Source organism: Lampris incognitus, chromosome 9 (genome assembly GCF_029633865.1).
Source record: "Lampris incognitus isolate fLamInc1 chromosome 9, fLamInc1.hap2, whole genome shotgun sequence".
Lineage (NCBI taxonomy): Eukaryota > Metazoa > Chordata > Actinopteri > Lampriformes > Lampridae > Lampris > Lampris incognitus.
This window is the reverse complement of record NC_079219.1, coordinates 32,696,557-32,713,752: the sequence shown is the minus strand read 5'-3', so window position 1 is coordinate 32,713,752 and position 17,196 is coordinate 32,696,557. Positions and strand designations below refer to the sequence as shown.

The window sequence follows — 17,196 nt, the reverse complement described above, 5'->3', positions numbered from 1 at the left end:
GATATGGACCTGTGTCTGAGCTGTGACCTGAAGACAGAGTGGTCTCCTGAGGGGAGTTCCCGCTGCATTGGGAAAACCCTGCAGTTCTTCTCCTGGCGGGATGGCTTTGCTGTGGTGCTGCTGACACTAGTCGCCCTGGGCATCTTGCTGGTGCTTCTGTTGGGGGGCCTGTTTCTGCATCAACGCCACACTCCCATAGTCAGGGCCGCTGGGGGGCCGCTGTGCCAGGTCATCCTCCTCTCCCTGGTGGGCAGCTTCATCAGTGCCCTACTCTTTGTAGGTCAGCCCAGTGACCTCCAGTGTAAGTCCCGACAAGTGCTCTATGGTCTTAGCTTTACCCTGTGTGTTTCCTGCATCCTGGTGAAGTCTCTCAAGATCCTCTTGGCCTTTCAGTTCAACCCTGCGATGCAGGAGTTCCTGAAGAGGCTCTACCAGCCCTATCTCATCATCGGTGGCTGTCTGGCCTTCCAGTTTTTGACTTGCATCAGTTGGGTGGTCCTCAAAAGCCCATTTTATAACATCATTATGTATCCAACCACTATGCTGGCAGAGTGTCACGAGGGATCATATCTAGCCTTTGGGTTAATGTTGGCCTACATTGCAGTGCTAGCTTTTGTGTGTTTCATCTGTGCATTCAAAGGTCGCAAACTGCCCCAAAAGTACAATGATGCAAAGTTCATCACCTTCAGCATGCTCCTCTACCTCATCTCCTGGTTCATGTTTGTTCCCGTTTATGTCACCACTTCGGGAGTGTACGTCCCTGCTGTTGAGATGGTGGTCATTCTCATCTCCAACTATGGCATCCTCAGCTGTCATTTCTTCCCAAAGTGCTACATTATCCTGTTTAGAAAGGAGCAAAACACCAGAAGCGCTTTTATAAGGAATGTGTATGAGTATTCCAACAAATGTACAGAGTCAATTCCCGTCTCTAAGACCTCTCCCTCAAAGCAGAAACACATCAGCCAGCCTTACATTATCAGTGCACCATCCCTTTTCCTGCCCACAACAGAGTCAATATTACCACAGAAGTCTGATCCAACGCCAAAGCATATAAACAATAGGAACTGCAATAAAAGATACATGGGGATAGTAATACAAAAACATAACTGCCTCAGGAGAAGTGCCAGTCTATAAACTTTCCAAAGATATACCTTTAATATGTGTTTTGTCAAAAGTCACTCATAAGAAAATGTGCACTCTCTTGATTGTATCTTCTTTTTCTTCTTCTTCTTTTGGCTGCTCCCGTTAGGGGTCACCACAGCAGATCATCAATTTCCATCTCTTTCAGTCCTTTGCATCTTCCTCTATCAAAACAACCACCTGCATGTCCTCCCTCACCACATCAATAAACTTCGACTTTGGCCTTCCTCTTTTCCTCTTGCTTGGCAGCTTCATCTTTAGCATCCTTCTCCCAATATACCCAGCATCTCTCATCCACAGATGTTCAAACCATCTCAATCTCACCTCTCTTGTTTTGTCCCCAAGCCATCCTCTGTCCCCCTAATATACTCATTTCTTCTTCTCCTGGATTGCCACCTTGCTATGGTGGGGAAGGTTGCGTGTACTAATGATCCCAAGAGCTATGCCATCTGGAGCTTGACTCTGGGTAGGGTCACCCAAGACAGATAGGTCAAGGGGGAGGTTCCAGATGAAGCATGGTCCAATAAAGACTTCATCGGCGAAACTGGCAGAAGATGTCTCAGGTCACAATGGCAGTGAAGGCAGATGAAGGCTGCAACAGAGGGTGATCCCCAATCGTCTTGGTTCTCCATGCTATTGTACTCTGGCCACCCCCTTCCAAGGACCATGTGGTGGCTGCAAGCGCATCAGCCACTCCATGTAAAAAGCTATCACCCGCAGGTGTCCTCCCATTATGCAGCTCCAGGATCTACCTCTACGCCCACCTGAAGACCCAAGAGGACCCAGAGGGAGGACGGTCATACTTGACCCCGAGTGACCACCGATGATGATGATGATGATGATGATAATACTCATTCATATTCCTTTCCATCTTCATCACTCCCTATGAAAATACTAGCAACTTCAACTCTGCCACCTCCAGCTCCGCCTCCTGTCTTTTTGTCAGTGCCACTATCTCCAAACCATACAGCATAGCTGGTCTTAATACCATCTTGTAAACCTTCCCTTTCACTCTTGCTGGTACTCTTCTGTCGGAAATCCCTCCTGGCACTCTTCTCCACCCATTCCACCCTGCCTGCATTGAGTGCACTCTCTTCTTCACCTCTCTTTCACACTCCCCGTTACTTTTAACAGTTGAACCCAAGTATTTAAACTCATTCACCTTCACCACCTCTATCTACTCTTTGCATCCTCACCATTGCACTGTCCTCCTTCTCATTCATGCATATGTATTCTGTCTTGCTCCTACTGACTTTCATTCCTCTTCTCTCAAGTGCATACCTCCACCCCCTCAGGCTCTCCTCAACCTGCTCCCTACTCTCACTACTGATCACAATGTCATCCACGAACGTCATAGTCCACAAAGACTCCTGCCTGATCTCATCCATCAAACTTTGCATCACTATAGCAAACAAGAAAGGGCTCAGAAAATATCCTCGATGTAATCCTACCTCCACCTTAAATCCATCTGTTACTTCTACTGAACAGCTCGCCACTGTCACACCGCCCTTATACATATTCTGCACCACTCTTACATACTTATCTGCATTCCCGACATCCTCATACAATACCACACCTCTTCTCTCAGAACCTTGTCGTTTGCTTTCCCTAAATCCACAAACTGTAACTCCTGCTGAGCTACTCCATACTTCTCAATCAACACTCTCAAAGCAAACATTGCATCTGTAGTGCTCTTTCCTGATATGAAACCATACTGCTGCTCGCTAATCATCACCTCTCCTCTTAACCTAGCTACCACTACTATTTCTCATAACTTCATGCTGTGGCTAATCAAGTTTATATAACCTTCTCTCTCTCATTTTCTTCATTCATCATCCCCTCAAAATACTCCTTCCACCTTCTTAACACACTCTCCCCACTTGTCAGCACATTTCCATCTCTATCCTGTATCACCCTAACCTGCTGCACATCCTTACCAGCTCAGTCCCTCTGTCAAGCCAATTGGTACAAGTCCTTTTCTCCTTCCTTAGTGTCTACGGGGTGGGCAATCTTATCCAGAAAGGGCCGGTGTGGGTGCAGGTCTTTGTTCCAACCAAGCAGTTACACTCCTGTGTCTCCAAATCAAGTTCCTCAGCAAAGACTCTATTGGTTGATTAGTGGGATCAGGTGTGTAACTGCTTGGTTGGAACAAAAACCTTCACCCACACCGGCCCTTTCTGGATAAGATTGCCCACTCGCTTATACAACTCACCATATGCCTTTTCCTTTGCCTTCACTATTCCTTTTGCAAAATCCACCACCATATGTCCTTCCACATTTCTCTCCTTGACACCATACCTACCCATCGCTTCCTCATCACATCCATTTCCTTCACCAACTTGGAGGTACACGCCATCACCACTCTCTCCTCCTTGGGTACACTCTCCACCACTTCAATGGGGGAAATAGCGTGAGCCTCCCGCGTGCGACGTCCCCCTGGCGAAACTCCTCACTGTCAGGTGAAAAGAAGTGGCTGATGACTCCACATGTATCAGAGGAACAATGTGGTAGTCTGCAGCCCTCCCCGGATCGGCAGAGGGGGTGGAGCAGCAACCGGGAAGGCTCGGAAGAATGGGGTAATTGGCCGGATACAATTGGTGAGAAAAAGGGGGACATTTTTCAAAAAAAGAATGCACTGGCTTGTGCATCCCTAGTAGCTGAGTTCAAGGGGACTCTGTTGATTGTGTATGCATATAAGTAGTGTAAGACCCAATCTCATGATTTCCACGATTTTTCTACTTTTGTACTTGTTGTGGTTGTTCACAAATCATCCTTATAGACATTACATAACATGAGCCTCAGTGTTTGTCCATTTTAGAGTTCAGTATTTTTTTGCTCATCCATTCAGCTATCTTTCTTTTTAATGCAACTAACTGAACCACACTGCCTTATGAAGTGCTGAGCTTTGCTCTATCAGTGTTAGGGTATAACTAGTTACATGTAACGGCGTTACATAATGAAGAAACAAAATAAATCTAAGTCTAATCCGTTACAGTTACTGAGAAAAAACATATAATTAAGTTACAGTTACTAATCAGAATGTTGGTGTTTACAAAGGGGTTGCATCCGAATATATTATTTTCTGTAAAAACCTTGTATGTAGAATATAACACCATTCTTTTGCTTTGCATCTTTTCGCCATGCAGGAATGCCTTCTTTTGGAATATTTCTAGAGAACACTGGCCAGCAAAGCTGTTGGGACAAATTTGAGTGCAACATTGTCAAGGTTAGGATGTCTTACTAGGAGCGAACTGTCGCAATGTCTAGACAAGTTCCATTCACTGGGCATTATATGGTCAAATTTTGACTATGCAGCTTTATTGCCTGGTTTAAAATATTTGTTAGAAAAGTAATCAAAAAGTACTCAAATGTAATAAGTTACATTATGTTGAGGAAGTAATTAAAATTCGTTACATTACTTATTTTTATCAGGGTAGCTACTAATCTGTAACCTATTACATTTCAAAGTACCCTTCCCAACACTGTGTGCAACAATGATGTGTTATAATGAAAAGAACAAAGATGTTGCTCCTACTCAGTGTTTGAGCACTTCATGTCTTGAGTTTACATTTTATATAAAGTCCCGGCAGCTTACTTTGAAACTGTGAACAAAGAATTCATAGTTCTAAAAGGTTAATCTTTGCATGGCTTAGCTCTGGAAATAAGAAGGGTATTTGAAAACAATCATGCATTAGGAGAACTGAAGTCAAATTCTTGCATGAGTGAGTAAAAAGCCACAGGCATAACTCATCAAGTTTCTTTGAACCAAAAAAAAAAAAAAAAATCCCCTTCTCAGAACTTGCCAATCTGGTTATGTGGCAATAGAAAAGAAGAGATGGATGTGAAGGGAGAGGGACACAATCTCGTGAGAGTCTACGAATTTGCAGGAAAAAATAGAAGAATTGCTGTTTGACCATATTTTTAACCAGATTACAACTGAAAAGATACTGTATGTATGTAATGTTTGCCATACGGGAACTTTAAAGTACACTGATCCTTTTTTTATGTTCTCATGTAATGTGTTTCTCTCTCTCTCTCTCTCTCTCTCTCTCTCTCTCTCTCTCTCTCTCTCTCTCTCTCTCTCTCTCTCTCTCTCTCTCTCTCTCTCTCTCTCTGTAGTTTGTTGGAATTGCAAGGGTGGTGTCTTGGCTAGATTTTTTGTTTTTTATATATATTTGCTGTGTGCAAAAATTTGGGTTAGTTTATAAATTAAAAATCTTGTGTATATGTAATCAATATTCAGTTTACCATAATTCATCATTTGAAACAGACTGATAGAATATAACTCACAGGACTCAAGAGAAACCCAAACTTTAAATTCCCTTTATTGGAAATGTAAACTTAAACCGCTTACAAAGAGAGAATATTATGGTGTAATGGGATATCCATGGATTGGGGTACTATGGATATCGACTCTTTGTTTCTTGCTCAAGAAAATAATCCTGTTGGACAAGGAAGAGCCTTGCAGTGTTTTATTTTTGTTTTGTTTTTTTAAAGAAATGGCATGAACTCAGATGCAAATGTGAGGAAGTAAGAACTAAATAAAAGATATTCAGAATCAGAATCAGTATTATTTGGCCAAGTTTGTGTAGTCCTAGACGTACAAGAAATTTGGCTCCAGTGCCTCCATTGCTTTCCATGTAATAGACATGCAGCTAAAACAAAGACGACACAGTAAACATAAACATTTAACTACTATATATATATATATATATATATATATATATATATATATATATATATATATATATATATATATATATGTAATAACAGGAAGACAATAATGCAGTGGTGCAGAGTGCAAAGATGCTGGAATAGATGTGTTATATACATGAATAAATAACACATGAATAAATGTGTTTATACACATGAATTAAGTGGACATGACAGAATATGCATGAATACAATATACAGCATACACAGTGTGCTTAGATTTATTTTTGACAATTATGCTATTTAAAAATGGTTTAACCTAGGGCTGTCCCGAATGCCTTTTTGGGGGGGGGGTGGGGGCTCCAGTCCAGACCTTCAGGTGTAATCAACTGTGAATATTCTGAGCTCCGGTAGAGGGGGGGGGCATGACTCGGTAAGGACTCATTATCAATCCATCCATCCCTACCCAAACCGCTTATCTTGCTCTCAGGGTCGCGGGGATACTGGAGCCTATCTCAGCAGTCACTGGGCGGCAGGCGGGGAGACACCCTGGACAGGCCGCCAGTCCATCTCAGGGCCGACACATTCAATTTGGTATGACCAATTCACCTGACCGACATGCCTTTAGACTGTGGGAGGAAACCGGAGTACCGATATAATTATAATAATAATCATATGATAATCTTCTCATCTTCAGCCGCTTCTCCGGGGTCGGGTCGCGGTTGCAGCAAGCTAAGTAGGGCACTCCAGACGTCCCTCTCCCCAGCAACACCCTCCAGCTCCTCCTGGGGGATCCCAAGGCGCTCCCAGGCCAGATTGGACATGTAGTCCCTCCAGCGCATTCTGCGTCTACCCCAGGGTCTCCTCCCAGTTGGCCGTGCCCAGTAAACCTCCAAAGGAAGGCACCCAGGAGGCATCCTAATCAGATGCTCGAACCATCTCAACTGGCTCCTTTCGATGCGAAGGAGCAGCAGCTCTACTTCAAGCTCCCTCCGGATGTCTGAGCTCCTCACCCTTGGTGAGGGTGAACTGGGAACATCTGGTGAAGGTGAACTGGGAACATCTGGCGGAGTAGTGAGGGTGAACTGGGAACATCTGGCGGAGGCCCCTCTCTGTGAGGTCTTCAACTCCCACCTCCGGAAGAAGTTCTCATGTATCCGGAGGGAGGCTAGGGACATGGAGTCTGAGTGGGCCATGTTCAAAGCCTCTATTGTAGATGCAGGCAGGAGCTGTAGTCAAAAGGTCATCGGTACCTGTCGAGGTGGCAACCCAAGAACCCGCTGGTGGACATCAGTGGTGAGGGAAGCCGTCAGGCTGAAAAAGGAGGCCTTTCAGACTTGGTTGGCTCTGGGGTCACCTGAAGCAGCAGAGAGGTACTGGGAGGCCAGAAGGGCTGCTGCTTAGGCAGTTGCAAAAGCAAAAACTCGGGTGTGGGAGGAGTTCGACGAGGCTATGGAGGAGGACTTTCGGTTGGCCTCAAGGAAGTTCTGGCAAACCATCCAGCGACTCGGGAAGGGGAAGCAGGGCTTGACTCAGGCTGTGTTCAGCTTTAGAGGAGCTCTTGAACCCGACTAACACGTCCTCAGTGGAGGAGGTAGAGTCTGAAGACTCAGGGGAAGCCTCACCCATATCCCTGACAGAGGTCTCTGAGGTAGTTAAAAAGCTCCTTGGTGGCAAGGTGCCGGGTGTGGATGAGATTCGCCCTGAGATGCTGAAGGCTCTGGACATTGTTGGGCTGTCTTGGTTGACACGCCTCTTCAGTGTCGCGTGGAGGTTGGGACAGTACCTGTGGAGTGGCAGACTGGGGTGCTGGTTCCCATATTCAAAAAGGGGGGCCGAAGGGTGTGCTCCAATTATTGGGGCATCACATTGCTCAGCCTCCCTGGGAAAGTCTATTCTAGGGTGGTCGAAAGGAGGCTCCAATCGATTGTTGAACCTTGGATCCAGAAGGAACAATGCGGATTCCGTCCTGGCCGTGGAACAACGAACCAACTCTTTGCCCTTGCGGAAGTGCTGAGGGGGGCATGGGAGTTTGACCAGCCAGTCTACACGTGTTTTGTGGATTTGGAGAAGGCTTACGACCGTGTACCCCGGGGCACTCTGTGGAGGGTACTGCGGGAGTATGGGGTACCGGGGAAGTTGCTACAAGCCATCCGGTCCTTGTATAACCAAAGTGACAGCTGTGTCCGCATGCTTGGCACAAAGTCAAACACGTTTTCGGTGGGTGTCAGACTCCGACAAGGTTGTCCCTTGTCTCCGATTCTGTTTGTGATATTCATGGACAGGATCTCAAGGCGCAGCCAATGTGAGGAATGTTTCCGTTTTGGGAACCTCAAAATTGCATCTCTGCTCTTTACAGATGATGTGGTTTTGTTGGCTTCATCAGAACCCCAGCGTGCACTGGGGCGGTTTGCAGCTGAGTGTGAAATGGCTGGTCAGCACCTCCCAAGTCTGAGGCACTGTTCTCTACCGGAAAATGGTGGATTGCTCCCTCCAGATTGGGGATGAGTTGTTGCTTCAAGTGAAGGAGTTCAAATATCTCGGGGTCTTGTTCACAAGTGAGGGGAGGATGGAGCGGGAGATTGACAGGCGGATTGGTGCAGCATCAGCAGTAATACGGACATTGTACCGGACCATTGTGGTGAAGAAGGAGCTGAGCTGGAAGGCAAAGCTCTCAACTTACCAGTCAATCTTCATTCCAACCCTCACCTATGGTCATGAGCTTTGGGTAGTGACCGAAAGGGTGAGATGGCGGGTACAAGCGGCTGAAATGAGTTTCCTCCGTAGGGTGTCTGGGCTCAGCCTTAGAGATAGGGTGAGGAGCTCAGACATCCGGAGGGAGCTCGGAGGAGAGCCGCTGGGTGCCTTCCTTTGGAGGTTTACCAGGCACGGCCAACTTGGGGGAAACCCTGGGGTAGACCCAGAACTCGCTGGAGGGTCTACATACCCAATATGGCCTGGGAAAGCCTTGGAATCCCCCAGGAGGAGCTGGAGGGCGTTGCTGGGGAGAGGGACGCCTGGAGTGCCCTACTTAGCTTGCTGCCACCGCGACCCGACCCTAGAGAAACGGCTAATGATGAACATATTCAATTCAATTCAATTTGTTGTCATTAAAAACGATTTGCAGGCACATGTTAAAAATGAAATAAGGGCTGCGGCTTTGCCAAACAGTGCAAGACAAATATAGACAAACACAGCAAACACAGTATAAGATATACAGAGATGAAGACCAAATGCTAAAAATCTACTACCTTGGCTGCTCCCGTTAGGGGTCGCAACAGCGGATCATCCATTTCCATTTCTTCTTGTCTTCTGCGTCTTCCTCTGTCACACCAGCCACCTGCATGTCCTCCCTCACCACATCCATAAACCTCCTCTTTGGCCTTCCTCTTTTCCTCTTTCCTGGCAGCTCCAAAAAAACCTCCAAGACCAAATGCTAAAAATAAGCTAAAAAAAAAAAAAGAACACGAGTACAAAATAGTTAAAAATACCCACAGACATTCAGTGGGTAGCCAGGTTAAGGTGGGCAACAGCTTGGGACTAGAAGCTGTTTTTGAGCCTGGTAGTGCGGGCTCTGAGGCTCCTGTAGTGCCTCCCAGAGCGCAGGGGGGAGAACAGTCCATGGTTGGGGTGGCTGGGATTTCTGCTGATGCTTAGACCCCTTCGAAGGCAGCGTTAGTCTGTGTTTGTATTATCTGTTGCCTCGGTATCAACCCTGTGACTTACGTATAACAGATTCTTGGGGGCTTGTCCGGGATTGATGCAACCTGCGGGCTGGGAGCTGATCCAGTGATTGATGACATCTGGGACCAAAGCTAAGGTGATGCTGCAATCCATGAAAGCTGTGGAAGAAGAGAGACTTGTGTGAGTGGAGGCCGGTGAACCAAAGCAGAGACATTGTTAACTTGCTGGACTGTGTGACTGTACCTGAAGAAGAGGGGAAAAGCTACAATATTGGACAGTGAAAGGAAGAGCCTAGTGTGCGACATTAGGAAGGGCCTGCTCACCTTGTCAGTGGATGAACTCTTTCACATTGCCAAAACCGTGGGTCCAGTGCCAGGCAAAGACCAGTCTATGGTAGAGGGGGGAGATCACAAGGGTTGCTTCGAACACATCAATGCCTACATAATTATAATAATAATAATAATAATACATTGTATTTGTGGTCGCCTTTCAGAGCACTCTAGGACACCTTACAGAACACAGTAGAAAAAAAACAAAAACAAAACAAGCAGCATTGTATCAGACAGCATAAAATCAAACAAAGCAGGGTAGACAATAAAAAATTAATACAAAAAAAGTATAAAATCATCATCTGCACAAAACTCAATGAAGTGTGTATCAGACTGAATATGCCAGTTTGAAAAGGTACGTTTTGAGATGGGATTTGAAGGTTGAAAGAGAGTTAATGTTGCGAATTTCTTGTGGGAGAGAGTTCCATAGGCGGGCGCAGAACGACTGAAGGCTCTAGTCCCCATGGTGGTCAAGCGGGCTGATGGTGTAATGAGTTGGAGAGCAGAAGAGGATCTGAGAGTGTGGGAGGGCGTGTGGATATGAAGGAGTTTGGAAAGATATGAAGGAACTAAGTTATTAAGGGCCTTAAAGGTGAGGAGCAGGATCTTGAAGTCAATACGATATTTACCAGGGAGACAGTGGAGTTGCTGAAGAACAGGAGTGATATGATCTATGGAAGGAGTTCTGGTAATGATACGGGCAGCTGAATTCTGAACCAACAGTCGGAGAACAGAGGTATGATGGAATTTGTTGGTTTTGAAGGATGCTATTGATACTGTTATTCAGGTTCATACTATAATTCTAGTTGACAAATCTGTTGATGCTGATGTTGATGTCAATGTCAAACCATATGACACACTCACTACAGTTCAACCTGCTGACACTACTCATGCAGCTGCAACTTCAACTAGGTCTACTCAGCATAGTGACAGCCAACATGACTGCAGTAAATACAATCCATGCTGCCCCAGTAGTTGAGAACACCAGTGCTGCTATAGTTAGTTCAGTCGGTGCCACAACAAATACTGAGCTACAGAGAATGCTGTTAAGCTATGAAGGGCTTTGAAATAAACTTATACAGTGTATTACCACACCACCCGTTTCCCCACAGCACTCACTGACACCACCAGCTGTACAGAACAGAGATACATTACACAGTAGTGACCAGTCCGAACCGAATACTTACCAGCCACGTGAAAAGGTGGTCTCCATCAGAGAACGCTCTACCTCCACTGGAGAGAATTCAAAATTCAAGGAGGTCAAGTTGGCGATCAGATATCACCTACAGTAATGTGTGCAGATAGATCAATGAAGGAATCCAAGAAGACTTTAGTGACTCAGAAATAGTCAGGTGTGTGCTCAGGATAATCAAATCAGGCAACTTTAAAGACATGCTGATGAAAGATGATGTGACTGTGGTGGAACTTAAAAGATTTTTATAGTCCCACCTAAGAGAAAGGAATAGCACTGAACTATTTCAGGAGTTGATGTGTGCTAAACGGAACGATAAGGAGGCACCATAACAATTCCTCTACAGAGTAATTGGACTCAAACAGAGAATACTGTTTACATCCAACCTCCCTGATGCAAACATTAATTACAGCAGAGGTACAGTCCAATACGTTTTCTGACACACATTGTATCAGGGACTGGGATACAGACATAACGATATCCGCAGGGAACTAAAACCCCTTCTCTCTGACACCGAGGTGAAAGATGAGATAATCCTCAGACACGTGAGGAGAATGAGAAACAACAGAGGTTAGGTCCAGCACCGCGCCAAAACCAAACTAATGTGCGTAGTACCCAGCTTTAGGAAAACGTATTACAAGAACAAAGCACTAAGCAACAGATCACCGGACACACAGCTGAAATGGATATCATACAAGAACTCTCAGCAAAAATTGAAGCACTTACCGAAATATCCGACTCCATGAAACAACCTATACAGTCACGGCAGTCACAGCAGGTGTGCCAGTGCCCCCCAGGAAAAATGACTACTCCAAGAAGGGGGAGGACTAACGGCTGTCCAAGCTGTTTGGAGCAGGGCATGTCCAACTGTAGCCATTGCTTCCTCTGTGGTGAGGTTGGCCACAGGGCCGTGGGTTGTCTTAAAAAGCGGCGGAGCGGGAATACGAACAGGAGCACAGCCGCCGTGCCCAACAGGACCACTCCATCTACAGCGTCCCCGATGGCGGTACCTGCAGCAAACATACATGTAGGGGCGATCTACCAGGGAGAGAAAGCCGAGGCGCATGTTGACATATGAAACTCTCGGTCAGCCTTCATTACAACCTTACCCTATACAGTCAACACAGTCGGGGCATACAGTGCACCTTACTTACCATTGTGGGGTCCACCTTATCCCACTGACATACCCACCGGCACTGTACTGCCACCAACATACATGCCATAAATTACACCTGTTTATTGATTTCAAAGGCAGTTTTTGAGTTATAGGTACTTTGAGAATGTGAGTTTTGTGATACTTGAATTTTGGAAATGTTAGGAGTCGTTTTTACTTGGGGGGGGCATGTGACACAAAATTCTGGTCATGTGTCAATGTACTTTTTCGTTTCATTCATTATTCAGCTGGGAAGCATCTCAGGATTTGGCAAAGAAAATTCCCTAACAAAATCTAACCACCCAAAGTAGGGAGCAGTGTAAGACTTGTTTCGCCCGGGGACTCTCTTGAATGCGCATGCAAGTTTCTAGTTCTCTCATTATCTGGATTTTATGAACAGCAGCCAGTTTCCCTGCCTCGTCATGTTCCTCCTGTTTTCAGGTTAGTGGTGGAAACAAGAACGTAATGTGTACCACAACTAATTTAGTGATTTATTTAATTCGCTTGGTTTCGATCTGTGTTAAAGATTTTTGCCCCTTTTCTCCCCAATTGTACTTGGCCAATCACCCCACTCATCCGAGCTGTCCCGGTCGCTGCTCCACCCCCTCTGCCGATCCCAGGATGGCTGCAGACTACCACATGTCTCCTCCGATTCACGTGGATTCACCAGCTGCTTCTTTTCACCTAACAGAGGAGCTTCGCCAGGGGGACGTAGCGCGTGGGAAGATCATGTTATTTCCCCCAGTTCCCCCTCGAACCGGCGCTGTAGGTGGACGATCGGAATACTTAGGGTTAAGGTTAGGGTCTCAGGCCTATTGTGTCTTCACGTTATTAATAGCGTTACACGATTATTATTATTGTTATTGTGGCATATTGCAGAGAATAGTCAAATGGTCATGTGAATATGTGTTAGGTTGTGAAACACACACAGCGCACAGGGCGCATGCGCCGGGTAAAGCACGGCCAGAGAGGCTGATGTAAACGAACCGGAGGCCTGAATAAAGTTGTTAACTACACCAGCCAGCCCTATCGTTATGTCAATAAGAAATAACACATGATACCAGGAATACACGAACTCGCCTTTGACTCGCCGGTTGTGAAACGGGAGGCGGCAGAACAATGACTGCTGTTATGCTAGCAAAACGTGAAGCTGGAGTTACTGTTAGCGCGCCTGTGAAGTAAGTGCAAGCTACGTAGCAACCGAGTTGCACAGTGGGACACCATGCTCAGATACTAACATTGGACTTGTATGAGTCTCGGCAGACGACTGATTGGGAGAAAATTGAACAGCTAACCCCCCGGCCGAGCTGAAATTGACCGGGAATGTTGAAGAACAATGGAAACGATTTAAGCAGCGCTTCCCGCTATATCTATTGCTTTTCACGTGTTTATTCAGAAAAGTCAAACCGGAACTACAAGCAGACATTAGAGGACAGTACAGCGCATTATCGACACCCATTGTCAAATTACTGTATTACAACACTCCCACTAAATTGTACAATGGCATTAAGGCACTTCATACTAAATTATATTACGAAGAGCCATGCTCTCCTTCACAAATAACGTCAAGACAGTAAATCTTTAAAGTGAAAAAACTTGCAAGATTCCTTTTCTTACTCCATTTAGTTTGCTTACAATTTTCAACAGAAAAACACATTTACTTCTGCAACACCATTTTGCTGTGGTGAGTGAGGTACAGTCATCTCATGGTGGATACCTTGAGCCTTCAAATATTATTGAAACTCCTTTGATGTGTACTCGCCACCATTGACTGTTCTCAGTGTCGTGGCGTTCTGCCCACACTCATTGGAGAATGTTTTCTCAAATTCCTTGAATTTGCTAAGGACTTCACTCTTCTGTTTCAGAAAGTATACCTTGCAGCATCTAGAGTAATCATCGATAAAAGTCACAAAATATTTTGCTCCACCTATAGATTCAGTCTGCATGGGACCACAGACGTCACTATGGATCAGCTGCAACTTGCGTTTGGAACGGATTTCTCCAACTGGCTTGTATGGCTTTCTAGACAGCTTGCCTTCCACACATCCTTCACAGAAAGGAACCTCTTTCTCTGCAGAGAAGCCCACTCCGTTCACCAGATCTTACTTCCTTCAGCTTGGTGGCATGACCCAGGCGCTGGTGCCACAGGCTGGCTGCTACAGATGCACTATGACAGACAGACGAACTTCCTTCGACGTCCAGCTGGTACAGCCCGTCAGATCTTTGTGTTCCCATTCCTTGAAGAGTTCCATCTTTCCCACGTACAGTGCTGCTTGAAAGTTTGTGAACCCTCCAGACATGGTCACTGTTTTTGTAAAAAACATTAAAATAAGCTTATTACACATAAATCCAAATCCCAATTTGTAAAGCACACCTTCCAAATAATGGACACACACACAAAAAGAGATATATTTTCATTATTTAATTCAACAAAGGTGGTTTATTTCACAAAAACTGAAAATTTAACATGTGCAAAAGTATGTGAACCCTTGTATTAGTAGCTTGTGGCTCCTCCTTTCGCAGCCATTACTTCAACCAAACGTCTTCTGTAACCACTAACCAGTCTCTCGCATCTGCTTATGGGGATTTTTGCCCAATCCTCCTTGCAGAACTCAGCCAGTTGAGAGAGGTTGGAGGGACATCTGGTATGTACCAACTTCTTCAGGTCTCGCCACAACATTTCAATTGGATTAAGGTCCGGACTTTGACTGGGCCAATCCAGAGTACGAATCCTCTTTCTCTGAAGCCATTCCTTTGTAGTTTTGCTGGAATGCTTTGGGTCATTGTCTTGTTGCATAATCCATTTTCGCCCCAGCTTCAACTCCCTGACTGATGGCAGGAGATTCTGATCAAGAATTTGTTGATATGCCGGAGAATTCATGGTTCCTTGGATAATATGGAGTCGTCCAGGTCCAGAAGCAGAAAAGCAGCCCAGACCTTCACATTTCCACCACCATGCTTCACTGTTGGGAGGAGGTTCTTTTCTTCATATGCAGTGTTGGCTTTTCTCCGAACATATTGGTTTTGATTGTGACCAAATAATTCTATCTTGGACTCGTCTGTCCAGAGAATGGACTTCCAGAAGGCCTCTGGTTTGTCCAAGTGCTCTCTGGCAAAGTTGAAACAGGCAGCTTTGTTCTTTTTTGAGAGCAGATGCTTCCTTCTAGCAACCCTCCCATGAATGTCATGGCTATTCAATTTCCGTCTGATTGTAGACGCATACACATTTGTCCCAGATGCTACCAGAGAGGTCTGCAACTCTCTAGAGGTGATGTGTGGGTTGACCTTTACCTGATTTATTATTTTTCTGGTGCTTCTGGGTGATATTTTTGATGGGCGTCCACTTCTAGGCAGAGTTGCTGTCATGTTGAAGGCCCTACATTTGTAAATTATTTGTCTTACAGTGGATGGATGGACCTGGAATCTTTTGGAGATGGTCTTATAGCCCTCCCCAGACTGATGGGCTGTCACTACCTTCTTCTTCATGTCCTCGGATATCTCCTTTGCTCTCGGCATTGTTGATTTGTATAGGACCACAGTGGTTTGGTTGGTTTCCTCTGTCTTTTAATTAGTGCAGGCCAAACCCCTTCCCAAGGATGTCTCATTTCATTGGTCTGCTTAAATGATTAATTAAGCACCCAAATGTGTTTCACCTCAGTCTGTTACCTGCTTGACTTAACCAATGCAGCTGGGGGTTCACTTACTTTTGCACATACACTAATTCCATGTTTCATGTAGTTTTTGGGCTACTTAAACAAGTCCCACTAAACAAGTACATGCAATTGATAAACATATATCTTGACATTTCATACATAAAAATTGGTGATGATAAAATAAGAAAATCATGGTAAAACAGAAAAATCTAAACTGCTCAAGGGGTTCACATACTTTCAAGCAGCACTGTATGTAGCAGCGAGACTTCTTGAACTGCACCGTATTTCCTTTTCTGAAAGCAGCTCCCACTGAGAATAGATTCCCAGATAGCTTTGGAACATACAGCACATCATACATTGTGACATTTTTTTACATCACTTACTTTGAAAGTCATTCTCATTTTGACATTGCCAAGTCCTAGAGCGTCAACCACCCTGCCGTCACCGAGTTTCACAGACTGCTTTTGAGAACTGCTGGTAGTCTTGAAGAATTTCTTTATCACATGTCATGTGCTTTGATGCTCCCGAATCAATCCACCATTCGACCGGTTGTGGCCTCTCGGTCGGGTTTGCCTCTTTAGCGACAAAGGCACTTTCAGGCGAATCTTCTGCATCTTCACATGTCATGCTTTTGGCCTTGTGGGTTTTCTTTTTACAACTTGGACAGTCGCGTTTTATATATGTCATTCTTTCCCACATTTGTAACATCTCCACGTGCTTGTTCTTTCAGCTCCCACTGCCTTGGAGTTAGCCTGCACATCTCCACGAAATTGTGATGACATGGCTGATGCACCACCTGACGTAGCACCACTGGAGTTATCATTAGCATTCACTCGCTTTTGCTCTTCGTTTGTTAATGCTTGCTGAACAAACTGCAGTGTCAAATTGTCAATCTTTGTTTCTAGCGCAGTGACAATTGTAGCATAGCTTGGTGGCAAACTACCCAAGAGTGTTATAATTTGGTCTTCCTCTTCAATCACAGAACCTATTGCTCCTAGCTGATCAGGCAGTTCCTTCCTTCCTTTGAAATGTTCATTTAAACGTTCTCCTTTCATTTCACATCTGAAATATTTTTTCTTCAGGAACAGTTTATTTGCCAAAGTATCTCCCTCAAAATGTCCTTTCAACGTTGTGATGAGAACTACAGTGCCCAGCATGTTGTGTACGTAAGAGGAGGGGCACGCAACCATATGTTACATTTCACATACTCCAAAATGGCTGAGAGGGTTATTGCATTGTGACATCATCCACAATAGCTCGCTGGAAAAAAGAAAAATGATGGAGGTGCATTCCCCGTGCCAATCCCGGACAATATGACCCCCTGTGGTCATATGTCCTCCCACCGACCCCGTATTGGCACGCCCACCGGAAGCGCTATTCCTCTTTCCATCT

The 17,196-nt window shown here is 45.2% G+C and overlaps 1 protein-coding gene across 1 annotated transcript in view; it reads left to right on the top strand.

Moving 5' to 3' along the window:
* The window catches only part of gprc6a (G protein-coupled receptor, class C, group 6, member A), an 83,246-nt gene that overhangs the window by 8,627 nt on the left and 57,423 nt on the right, over window positions 1-17,196 (top strand). Inside the window, exon 6 of the mRNA XM_056286975.1 lies at window positions 2-979. Coding sequence (XP_056142950.1) covers window positions 2-979 — 978 coding nt within the window. The remainder of the gene's footprint in view (window position 1; window positions 980-17,196) is intronic.